The sequence below is a fragment of the Budorcas taxicolor genome, chromosome 3 (assembly GCF_023091745.1).
Source record: "Budorcas taxicolor isolate Tak-1 chromosome 3, Takin1.1, whole genome shotgun sequence".
Classification (NCBI taxonomy): Eukaryota; Metazoa; Chordata; class Mammalia; order Artiodactyla; family Bovidae; genus Budorcas; species Budorcas taxicolor.
The window spans coordinates 15,991,530-16,004,062 of NC_068912.1; the positions used below are offsets into that span (position 1 = coordinate 15,991,530).

Sequence of the window (12,533 nt, forward strand, 5' to 3'; positions counted from 1 at the left end):
CTCCGGAACCTTAGAATATGGTGAGAAATTCTAGGGCCTTTAAAGAGCACAGAACCTGGTGGGCCTCACCTGGAGACAGGCAAACATTTGGTCTCCTCAGCCATGTCCAAGGTCACGAAGGATGCTGCGCAGCCCTTGGAGGCAGAGGAGCCAAGCATGGCGCGGGCTGTGGTCCGCAGCACAGGGGGCTTTATCCTGGGTTTGTCCCTGGCCACAGCCTACGGGCTGCTGGAGCTGCTGGTGGAAGGGCACAGCCCCTGGGGCTGCCTGTTGGGCACCCTCACTCTGGCCGCCTTCCTTAGTCTGGGCATGGGATTCTCCCGCCAGGTCCGGGTCACTGTCCTTTTGCTGCTGCCCCAGGCCTTCTCCAGTGAGTTTGGCGCCCAGCGCAGGGGGTGGGCCCAGTGGAGGGGCTGGAGCAGGAGGGATCTTGCAGGAGAGGGCAGTCAAAGGAAGCCCTGCTGCCTTCCATATGGCATTTGTATGTGCTGCCATGGGCAAGGCTGCTGGCTTGGTTCCCATGGTGTTCTCTCCCCAGAGCAGGGCCGGACACTGCTGTTGGTGGCTGCCTTTGGGTTGGTGTTGCAAGGGCCTTGTGCCAACACCCTGCGCAACTTCACCCAGGCCAGCGAGGCTGTGGCCTGTGGGGCAGAACTGGCCCTGAACCAGACCGCCAAAGTGCTGGAGAGGGCCAAGCAGCCCCTCATCAGTAAGGCCACCCACCTCCACGGGCCCCCGAGCTCCCCTCAGCCTGCGCGTTCACAGCCCTCTGGCTCCATTCCTCTCTGTGGTCCTGGGCCTTAATCTCTAAGCCTCCAGCGGGACCCCCTGACCCTCGCTCTCTGGCCCGCTCCACTGCCCGATGGACTGTCTCCCAGACCCCAGCGTCTGGGCAGCTCCCCTGCTCCACTCCCTACTCCAGGGCAATGGTTAGAGCTAGCCTCTAGAGGAGGAGACCCGACCGGAGCCCTGCCCCTGCCTCTCAGGTGCTCTGAACAAGATTAAAGCCGTTGCCCAGAGAGCCAAGCAGGTGGCTGACCGGGTCCGAAAGTTCTTCCGGTCAATCATGGATGGCGTGAAGCACGTAGGTCAGCACGTTAGTATGTCTGTTTTGGGGGGCCAGGATTTACCTAGCCTCCTCACCCTCACCCCCGTCCAGGACTTCTTGGGCCCTGCCAGAGTGCTAAATAGACCCCACTGGATAAAGCAGAGCCCGGCCCCTGACCACGGGCCTTTCCGGGTCCGGGTGCTGCCCTGGTGTTCCCCTCAACCCCCCTGAGAAGATGCTGCAGGACTCCTGGGTACCAGCCCCGCAGCCATTCCCAGCCAGGGCCCTGCGGAACGTGTGGTATTGGCTCCTGCACATTGGCGATGTGTGCAACTCGGAGCTGGGCAACCCCTACCTGAAGTGTGCTCGGGTCTTTGATGACGCCAAGGACAGCTGCATGAAGGTCATACCGCAGGCCTACCACCTGTGCTTCGTGCTCATGCCCTTCAAGCTGATGCTCTGTGGACTTGCCAGTGGTGAGAGAACATGGACTTACTGGTAGGAATGGGGGCCCGGGAAACATAGGGACCAGCTGGGTGAGTGGGCCCGGGTGACCAGTGGTGTAGCAGTAGCGTGTGTGTGCTTAGTCGTGTCTGACTCTTCGTGAGTCCAAGGACTGCAGCCTGCCAGGCTCCTTGGTCCATGGGATTTCCCAGGCAAGAGTACTGGAGTGGGTTGCCATTTCCTTCTCCAGGGGATCTTCCTGACCCAGGGATCAAACCCACGTCTCCTGCTTTGGCAGGCAAATTCTTTACCATTGGGCCACCTGGGAAGCCCCCTTCCGGGGACTAATGAGGGGCAATAAATATGGGACCAACAAGGATGCTGGGCTCCATGCAGGATTAGGGAGCAGGTAGGGGGAAAACCAATGTGGAGGGTGGGGTAGGAGAAGCCAAAAGGTTTTGAGCTGATGTGGAGGCCAGCAGGAACAGTGAAAAGTCGGGAGGCCCTGTGAGAGCAAGGTCTCTGGAGATTGGAGAGACAAGCTGCGTCTCTTTGCCCCTCCTGACACTCCGTCTTGGCTATCAGTGGCCCAGGTGTTCTGCATCATTCCTGGCTATATCCAGACCTTCCTGCGAGAGACCATGAGCACCCGTGAGTGGTCCCCGCCTAGCCCTACTCATGCGGTGCTCCTCGGAGGCCTCCCTCCCTCATCGCGGCATGTGCCAACCCAGGAGCGCTCCCTGTCCACAGATGAGAATTCAGGAAAAGACCTCCGGAGGTTACCCAGGCCAATGTCCACGCCATACAGATTAGGAAATTGGGGCCCAGTGAAGAGAGGGTGCTTCATCAAAGCCTGACTTGAGAGGAGGAGCTGGGGAGAGAAGCAGGGACCCCAGCAGCCAAGGCAGGTTGTGGAGATGCTCCCTGTGAAGGCAGAAGCCTGGTGCTAAGCGTGCATCGGCCATGGCATAGACTGTGGAGGCTCTGTCCCCTCCTCAGTCCACTGTAGGTCCCAACACTCGGGGTTTCTAGCTGACCTGGAAGCCATGGGGCCCCTGGGCTGGCCAGGCCCCTCCAGGGTGCAGCCCTGCCCCCTTGTAACTCTCCTTGCTTGCATCTCCCCTGGACACGGGGCCTCAGCTGTGAGGAATTTGATTAACCGAGTGCGTCAAGAGTTTGAGTTCAACATGACAGCCACCCATTACTTCTTTGTGGATCTCAACGCCTCTCGGAGCCTGTCCCAGGTAGCTCTGGACCTCCATGAAGCCATCAGCGTGAAGCTGTACCACGTCCGAGAGGCCTTGGCTCTGATGGGCTACACCACACCTCTGCTGCTCCTGCTTCTTTACCTCCAGTGAGGCGCTGGAGGGCCCCGCCAATGCAGGGGTGGGGGCTAGGGCTGTTGGGGGCCAGCTTGTCCCCATGGCATCCTGGGAGGCTGGAGCTCGTGGGCAGGGGTGAGAGTGGGGAGTGTGGTGCCCTGGGATGTCTGGTTGGGGCTGCTGAGGGGCCTCACGTGTGTCCCACCAGAGCCCTGTATTACCGATACGGTTACCTGAACTGGGACAATTTCGACAACATCTACATCACCAGCCAATTCCTGCGTGTGGAGGCTGTCCGCTCCAGGGCAGGATTGCCCACGGTGCTGCCGCTCACTGCCCATGAAGCCAGACACTACATCCAGCCAGGCAAGGGCCCCGACGACCCGGAGATAGGGTCCCTGAGTGGGGCCAAGGCTCCCTCCAACCCCACTGCTCTGCCCAGAAGTGCTGGGCACAGGCCTGGCTCAGGGCAGGGCCAGAGATGGGGGGTGACACAGAAAAAGGAAATTTCAGGCTCGGGAGGTGGGGGAGACACAATCCTGTCCTTGGGAAGCCTCAGCCTAAAAGGGGGGTTGTCTCAGAGCATGGAGACAAAGAGAAGAGTGGCAGGTGATGCTTCTGGGAGCACCCTGGATGTCAAGACAGAGGGGTGGAGAGTGGATGTGGAGCAAGGGAAGTGAAGCTGGGAGGCTTTTGGAGGTGGTGAGCAAGAATGTCCATGCACACTGATACGGAGGTGATGCAGCCAGCGGGAGGTGGGGAGCAGTGCTGTCTCTGAAGTGGGAAGCGGGGAACCACACCAGGGTATCAGGGATGCCTTAGAAGAGGGGATTCCTGGAGAGTGAAAACTGGCCACCAGGTCAAGGTGGAGATACTAGGTGTGTATCTCGAGCCACGGAGGCCCTGCCCAGGAAGAGTGCTTCCTTCCCACTCTTGCACAGGGGTCCTCACAGCTTCCGCATCTTCCAGGTGAGCAGACAGGACCCAGTCTGATGAGGGGCAGGAGCTGCCTCCAGGAGGGAGGTCTCTCTAGGGGCGAGGGTCTGGTGGGAAGGAGAATTGCGGAGAGTCCTCCTGACCAGCCCTCCCCGATGCAGGCTCCATCTTCTTGTCCCGGTGGGAACAGATTTTTTGCATCCTGGCGATCTTCCACCTTGCCCAGCACCTCCTCCTCGTGTTGTTCCTGGTCTTCCTGGACTATGCCGTCTTCTGGGTCCTGGACCTGGCTCGGTACCACCTGCAGGGGGAGGTTGTGGCCCGAAGTGAGTGCCCAAACTTCCCTAGCTTCCTCAGTCCTGTGGGATGGCCTGAATGTCACTGCTACTTACCAGCCCCTGACATTGCCCTCCTCCAACCCCATCCTCTGCCTGGTAATCCCTGTGCCCAGTTCAATATTACACCATAACACAGTAGAGGAAAACACAAGCTCTAAAGTCAGACTGGCCTGGGGTCAAATCTCAGCAGTGTCCTTTACCAGATGGTGACCTTGAGCAGTTTGCTCAACCTCCCAGACCTTCAGCTGTCTCATCTGAACCGTGGGACAGTGATGGTAGCAGCTTCTCTGGGTGGCTGTACATAGATGAGACCACATGCGTGAGTGCCTGGTGGACCTTGGATTGACGGTGTGCCACAAACCACAGAATAGAGTTAATCTAATCCTTTATACCAGAGGCCCAACAGAAAAAGTAACAAAAAACAAAACTCGAAACAATCGATAAAGCCCTTAGTTCAATACCTGATACACAGTCAGTGCTTAACAAATGCTTTATTTTTGAAAAAATTTTAAAAATTTGATTGAAGTACAGTTGACTTACAATGTTTTAATTTCTGCTGTACAGCAAAGAGATTCAGTTATATGTATATATATATATTCCTTTTTATATTCTTTTCTATTATGATTTATCACACGATATTGACTATAGTTCCCTGTGCCACACAGTAGGACCTTGTTTATCCATCCTATATATAATAGCTTGCATCTGCTAATCCCACACTCCCAAACCTTCCCTCCCCTCCCCTCAACAAATGCTTTAAAATAAATGTTTCTGGGTAGTCATGGAGTCTGGGCATGGACCCACAGGCTATCAAGGTCATTTCAGATCTGGTGGCCTGAGAAGGCAGACCACATAGGTACCAGTGCCAGCCAGCTCTGGACCACGGAGCCAGGCCTAGTTTCCAGGAGCTGATGCCGGGGCCTGGAGCACCACAAGGGTGTCTGGGGCCTCCAGGGGGGTCTGGGGGCCATCTCTATCCTTTGCACCATCCACCTGCCACCTTCCAGAAGGTGTGGTCTTTTGTGCATGGTGGAGTGGGCAGCTTCCAAGAACAGCTCTCACACAGGGTCTTGGCGCCCAGGCCCCGTGTTCGTATCCATAACCGTGGAAGGCACTGGCTCCACGGGGAAGATTTACCGCGACCTGGTGTCTGCATTCGATGTCCTCCAGCAAGGCAACATCACCGTCCTGTCCCGACGCTGCCGTCTGCATCCCTCAGAGCCCGACTCCACTGGTTACATAGTCATCGGTATCCACACCTCTGAGGGCGCTGGGGGGACAGACACAGTTCAGGGCATGAGGGGCACAGTCTGCTGAGGGTGAGTGTGGCTGGCACCTGGTGCCCCCCAGCAGCAGCTTACTGGGTCTGCTGTGCCCCCAGGCGTCATGTATGGCCTTTGCTTCTTTGTCACTTTGTTCGGCAACTATGTCAGTCGGCTGCGGCGGCTCATCTGTGCCTCCTACTACCCATCTCGGGAGCAGGTGAGGGGGCTAAGCTCCTGGCTGTCTGTCTTGGACTGGGGGAGTTCAGAAGCCTTCTGCAGCCCCGCTCTCTCCCTCTGGTTGAACTGCTGAACCCCAAAGCAAATGACCTGGACCACAGAAGGGAGAAATGGTGCCTCTTGAGATAAAGCTTGCTTCCAAAGATTTGTTAAAACCCTGGGGAAGGGGACTTCCCTGGTGGTCCAGTGGCTCAGACTCCATGTTCCCAATTCAGGGGGCCCAGGTTTGATTCCTGGTCAGGGAACTGGACCCTACATGCCAAAACTAAGGATCTGATGCAGCCAAATAAATAAATTAAAAACAAAACAAACAAACAAACAAAAACCCTTGGGGGCAGGAGCCATGCTGGTGTTGAGGTGGGAATGAAAACCCTGCCATTTGTTTACTTACTCATGACTCATTGAGCACCTACTGTATGCCAGTCACCATGCTGGCGGCTTCAGGGATGCGGAGATGAACCAGACACAGTCTCGAGGCAGGTTTTAACAAGACTGTTACAATGAAAAAAGTATTTTTAGGAAATTCCCTGGCCATCCGGTGATTAAGACTCCGAGCTCCCACTGCAGGGGGCGAGAGGGTGAGGGGGCAAGAGGGTGAGGGTACCATCCCTGGTTGGAGAATTAAGACCCCACAAACCTCAGAGCACAGCCAAAAAAAAGAGAAAGAAAAAAGTGTTTTTATTAAGGAATAAATAAGTGCTAAGGAAACCCAGAGGAGGGGATGGGTGCGTCCACCTAGGGAAGCCCTGAAGTCTTCCCCCAGGAACGGGCATTGAGCCAAGCCTACAAGGAGTCATAGGAAATGGAGAGAAGGTAAAGGTAAGGGTAGGGGTGAGTGCAGAGGGCATTCCAGGCAGACAGGATCAAGGGGACCCCATCCTTGACTTCCCCTCCACCAGGAGAGGATCTCCTACCTCTACAATGTACTTCTGAGCCGCCGAACAAAGCTGCTGGCTGCCTTGTACCGATCAGTGAGGAGACGGGCAGCTGACCACGGCCACATGAGCGTGCTCCAGGTGCTGGCTGGACGGTAAGCCCATAGTCTTTCCTTATAGGAAGTGGAGTGAGAGGGAGTAGAAAAAGAGCCAGAGGTGAGAATGGATCCCTGTCTCTCCTAGGTGTCCAGAGATTTGGTTGAAGAGGGTGCTCATTCATGAATGGATTGGGGATGACACTCTGTAGGGGTGGGGAGTCAAAGGAGGAGGAGGACAGGAAGAAGGGAGGTTCTTGCTCTAGTCAGAGGGATGGAGGTTAGACTGTAGGGAGACCTACCTTTGATTTGGAGGGTGATACTGGAGAGGATGAGGGTTAGTTAGGCGGGCTGGCCTGGCCTGCTTTTTAAAAAATTAATTTAAAAAGTGTAATACAGCTGATTTACAATTATGTGTTAATTTCTGCTGTGTTATAGCAAAGTGATTCAGCCATCCACACATATACACTCTTTATAAAAAAAATATTCTTTTTTGTTATGGTTTATCACAGAATCTAGAATAAGTTTCCCTGTGTTATACAGTAGGACTTTGTTATTTACCATTCTATATCTACTAGTTTGCATCTGCTGACCCCAAACGCCCACTCCATCTCTCCCTTCCCCCTCCCCTTGCAACCACAAGGCTGTTCCTCCACGTCTGTGAGTCTGTTTCCACATGTCTGTGAGTCTGTTCTCCATGTCTGTGAGTCCGTTCCTCCATGTCTGTGAGTCTGTTTATCCACGTCTGTGAGTCTGTTCTCCACGTCTGTGAGTCTGTTTATCCACGTCTGTGAGTCTGTTTATCCACGTCTGTGAGTCTGTTCTCTGCGTCTGTGAGTCTGTTCTCCACGTCTGTGAGTCTGTTCTCCACGTCTGTGAGTCTGTTCTCCATGTCTGTGAGTCTGTTCTCTGCGTCTGTGAGTCTGTTCTCCATGTCTGTGAGTCTGTTCTCCATGTCTGTGAGTCTGTTCTCCATGTCTGTGAGTCTGTTCATGTCTGTGAGTCTGTTCTCCATGTCTGTGAGTCTCTTCCTCCATGTCTGTGAGTCCGTTTCCACATGTCTGTGAGTCCGTTCCCATGTCTGTGAGTCTGTTCTCCATGTCTGTGAGTCCGTTATCCATGTCTGTGAGTCCGTTTCCACATGTCTGTGAGTCTGTTCTCCATGTCTGTGAGTCTGTTATCCATGTCTGTGAGTTCGTTCCCAAATGTCTGTGAGTCTGTTCTCCACGTCTGTGAGTCTGTTTATCCACGTCCGTGAGTCTGTTCTCCACGTCTGTGAGTCTGTTCTCCACGTCTGTGAGCCTGTTCTCCATGTCTGTGAGTCTGTTCTCTGCGTCTGTGAGTCTGTTCTCCATGTCTGTGAGTCTGTTCTCTGCGTCTGTGAGTCTGTTCTCCATGTCTGTGAGTCTGTTCTCCATGTCTGTGAGTCCGTTCCTCCATGTCTGTGAGTCTGTTCATGTCTGTGAGTCTGTTCTCCATGTCTGTGAGTCTCTTCCTCCATGTCTGTGAGTCTCTTCCTCCATGTCTGTGAGTCCGTTTCCACATGTCTGTGAGTCCGTTTCCACATGTCTGTGAGTCTGTTCTCCATGTCTGTGAGTCTGTTATCCATGTCTGGGAGTCCGTTTCCACATGTCTGGGAGTCCGTTTCCACATGTCTGTGAGTCTGTTCTCCATGTCTGTGAGTCTGTTATCCATGTCTGGGAGTCCGTTCCCACATGTCTGTGAGTCCATTTCTCCATGTCTGTGAGTCTGTTTCATAAAAGTTCCTGTGTCATATTTTAGATTCCACAAATAAGCGTTATCGTATAGTACTTGTCTTTCTGTTTCCGACTTCATTCGGTATGAGAGTGCCCCGGTGCACCCACGTCGCTGCAGACGGCACTATCTCGCCCTTTTCCTGGCTGAGCAGTACTCCACAGGATATATGCGCCACATCTTCTCTATCTCTCCATCTGTCCATACACAGTGAGGTGGCTTCCACGTCTTGGCTATTGTGAATAGTGCTGCTTTGAGGATAGGGGTGCATGTACCTTTTTGAATTATTTTTTGTCCAGATATATTGAGATGACCTACTTAGTGTCTGGGACCCCTCTCCTCAGGTGTTCCTGCCTGGTTCCATTCATCAGCCACTTCAGCCAGCATCAGACCTACTGCCTGGGCTGTGGGCAGCCGCAGGATGAGGGGGACACAGAGAATTCGGTGGCTTGCAGTACCCCAGGCTGCAGAGGTGAGAGTTCTGAGGAAGATGCCTCTCTGCTGGGACTCTCACCATTTGTATATGACAATCAGCTTTTATGGACTTCTGTACCTCACCTTTTGTACTCCTCCCTTCGTTATGACGCATGTCCTCTTTTACACAGAACCCTCAGGTAGCTCATTTTCTCTGTGTGCCTTAATCCTCCAGTGCAAGTAGAATTCCTATGCAAGTGGTATTGCAGCAGTTCCCCAGAGTGCATGGTTTGATGAGTGGTCTCCCCCTTGGGTGGAGCTGGGGAGGCAAGGGCTGAAAGCTTGGGAGCACAGTGCCGGGGTGGGGGTGGGGGAACAAGTTCAATTCCGTCCCTCCTGGCCTCCTCCAGGTCTCTTCTGTCTCACCTGCTTCCGTCTCCTGGGCAACACCTGCTCCGTGTGTGCGTCTCCCCTCTCCTGCCAGGAGGAGCTGGATCTAGAGCTGTGAGTCTCAGGCAACATGGGGTGGCTGGAGACTGTGGGGGCAGTAGGAGCGGCCACCCCTCTGCAGGACCTCTGTGGGCTACTGAGATGGGAGGCTTCTCCAGGGACTCCAGTGATGAGGAGGGCCCCTGCCTATGGCTGGCTGCCGCCCACCGAAAGGGTCCTGAGCAGGAGGCGCTACTGCGGCAGCAGCTCCAGGAAGCGCTCGGCAGGACCCTCTCATCGGATTCCATGTCGGAATCCAGGTGAGTGGAAGACTTCAGGCGTGGGGACTGGGAGGCCTAAGCATGTTCGGTCACATTTATCAAGGGTTTCTTGGCTGCCTGGCCTTCTGCTAGAGCTGGAGAGATAAAAGGGGTAGTGGGGAGGGGGGTTTGTCCCATGCCTGCTGTGTCAGCACCCCTGCCCTGGGGTGAGTGGGGGAGAGTGACATCAAGTAGATAAGTGACAATGTAGAGAGCACCCCAAATGAGGAGTGAAACAGGCTCTGGGAAGCACAGAGGACAGAACACCCAGTTTGGGATGGAGGTATATTAATGAAAGCTTCACGAAAGAAGTCAAAAAAATAGGTGGGCTTGATTTTCACTCACAGAGAGCCAAGTATATCAAATGCTGTGAGATTATCAAGTAGGATGAAGCCTGGAAGCCAGAGGGTTTGTTAGGCTAAGGAGTGCAAGAGGACATTCCAGGGGGAGGCTTGTGTGAGTCTAGAGAATATGGGACACTTAGAGGTGAGGGGAGGGTCAGGGAGGGGTGTATTTGTGGCTGGGTGGAGACAGCAGAGCATACTGGGAGATGAGGTTGCCCATCAAGGCAGGGAGAGGTGGGAGAGGGCCTCAGTTTACCATCTGAAGATCCTCAGTCAGAAAGTGATGTATTTGTCTTTTGGGACAATAAGCTAAGAAGGCAGAGTGGAGGCAGGGTGGGAGCAGGGAGACCAGAGAGGAGGCTGTCTTAGCTCAGGAAAAGTTGGTGAGGTCAGGATGCCTCAGGATGGAGGTGCTGAGAATGACAGGGAGCTTGTGTTTGGAACTGGGTGGTGTTAGGGCAAGAGGAGAAACAGGTTCTGCAGAAACAATGGCCCAGTTCTAGACCTTTCTGGTATCTGTAGGGAATCCACTGGGAATGCCCAGGGGACAGTTAGAAAAGGGCAGGGCTCTGGGCCAGAGGTATCTTTTGGGGGGTTGTTGACTTGGAGACTGTGAGAGAAATGAGCTGGATCACCCTGGTGGAGGGCAGGGCAGCAGAGGAGGAGGCAGGGACATGACCCTGAGGGGCTCCATCACAAACCAAGGAGGGGAGAGACTCAAGAACAGAGAGCCAAGCAGATCCAATGTTGTGAGATGATCAAGTAGGATGAAGCCTAAAGACTGGTCATTGAATTTGGTGGTCGAGAGATCCTTGGAGTGGCTTGTGGGACTATTTCTCATGGTGTGGGGAAGGCCAAAACCAGTCCTCGTGGGTTGAGGGGGTGACTGGTAGAGAAGACTCAGAAATGGGGTACATGGCTCTGTCACTGTTGCAAGTTTGGAAATTATTATTATTATTTTTAACGTCACTGCTGTAGTTTCTAAAAGGAAGCTTGATGGTAAAGAGGAGAGAGCTTCATAGAACAAGAGAGTAGCTTGAAGGGAACCTAAAAGATTTTTCTTTATCCAAGAAAAAGCTTTTTCTTTACCCAAGTATGGGGAGATTTGAGGATTTCAGAGATGAAAAAAGTGTTGAAGAGTGAGAGATGCCGGAGAGATGGGATCTAGGGCCAGGTGAACAGGGTGGCCTCAAATAGGACCGGGCTCGCCCGAGGCAGGAGGGGAGAGGGCATGTTCCTCCCAGCAGAGCTGAGCCTGCTCCAGTCTGATGGCCTTGCTTTTCTCAGGGTGAGGGGGTGGGGTTGGGGACTGGGGGTGGGGATAGGAGGCATGCACACCTGCTGAAACAGTAAAGAATGGGGTTGGGAGTGGAATAAAGGTTTCAAGGAGTGGGTGGTGGAGGTTGAAATGCCTGCCTTGGGGAGTGTGCAAAGGAGCCAACTGGGGAGGTTAAGAGATTTCCAGGGAGCGTTAAAGGCTCAGATGAAGTTGAAAATCATCACGTGTAATGACAGACTCCAGCGTGCTTGGTTATGTGGTTTTCTCAAGCAGATGTGGTAGCCATGAATGGGCTTCCAGGGTTGAAGGCTTTTTCTGGGCAGGTCAGGAGATGATGGGGTGAGAATTGGGGTGCTTTAGTCAGAGTATCTAAGATGACTGGGGAAGAGAAAGGGGTTAAGACCCCAGGGGGCAGTCCAAGGTCTATGTGTTGCTGGGGTGTTAAAGCAGAGGCCAGGAGGGATGCAGACAATGGGCCAGGCCCAGGAAGAATCCGGGGGATAAATCCAGAGAGTAGCCAAGATTGAGGGTGATGTCCGAGTAGGAGCAGAGGAAGGTCATTATGGCCAAGGAGGCTGAGGATTGGAAGGCCAGTGTGTTGGAAGAGCCTGCCCACCAGCAAGAAGGCAGCTGGGCCACAAGAGCAGCTCAAGTCTGGTACCAGCACCCTGGATGGGTATGGCAGGATGTTGGCAGGGCCTGGGGAGATAGGCACAGCCCAGGAGTGTAGCTTCCATGGGAGCCAGGGGCTTTGCAATACGCCACAGGCATGCCAAGTCTGAGAAAGACAAGCAACCTCCACTTGGGAGGACTGAAGAGAAAACTGTCCAGTGGTCACATTCCAGTGTGAATGGGGCACCAGAAGTTAGTAATGAATTCAGAGGTTGAAGGGGAAGGAAAGTTTTATTTTGAGTGGTTCCAGAGGGCTCAAGGAAGTTAAAAGCTGGGCAGCCAGGGAGGTACCCTACAGCCTTGAGTGAGTATTATTTCCGAGGTCACTACTGGTTCTGCCCTTGCAAAGCACATGACCTTGGGCACATCATTGCCCACTCATCTCTCAGCCTAAAGTCAGAAGATATCTACAGACACACTCTGGCTTGCCTTGGAGGGGCCTGTGAGAGCCGCAGTGGCTGGAAGACAACAGCAGCCAAATCTGAATAGACAGGGCAGGTGCAGGAGGAAGGAAGTCACCTGTGAAAACAGAATCCTGGTGACTGGGCCACCCTCTTCCTCTCCTCACTAGTGACCTGGATGAAGAAAAGGGGCCTCGGGAGAGAAGGCACAGGTAGCCACCACCACCTGAGGCCCTGTCTGTCAGCAGCCCCCTCAGCCCCTCTGACTGCCTCAGAAATCCTCTGCCCTCAAAGCAGTCCCATCTCTCATTTCCCCTCTCCTCCCCATCCCGCCCACCTACCTCCAAAATAAAGAAATC

The 12,533-nt window shown here is 54.0% G+C and overlaps 1 protein-coding gene across 1 annotated transcript; it reads left to right on the plus strand.

Moving 5' to 3' along the window:
* The first annotated feature begins 102 nt into the window (after positions 1–102).
* DCST2 (DC-STAMP domain containing 2) lies at positions 103–12,390 on the plus strand. The gene is made up of 15 exons (XM_052637298.1): positions 103–370; positions 539–709; positions 987–1,088; positions 1,327–1,524; positions 2,078–2,143; positions 2,633–2,846; positions 3,023–3,180; positions 3,912–4,076; positions 5,170–5,337; positions 5,470–5,570; positions 6,490–6,620; positions 8,660–8,787; positions 9,140–9,233; positions 9,338–9,478; positions 12,345–12,390. The coding sequence occupies exons 1-15, from the start codon at positions 103–105 to the stop codon at positions 12,388–12,390; spliced, it is 2,151 nt and encodes a 716-aa protein (XP_052493258.1).
* The last annotated feature ends 143 nt before the right edge of the window (positions 12,391–12,533 follow it).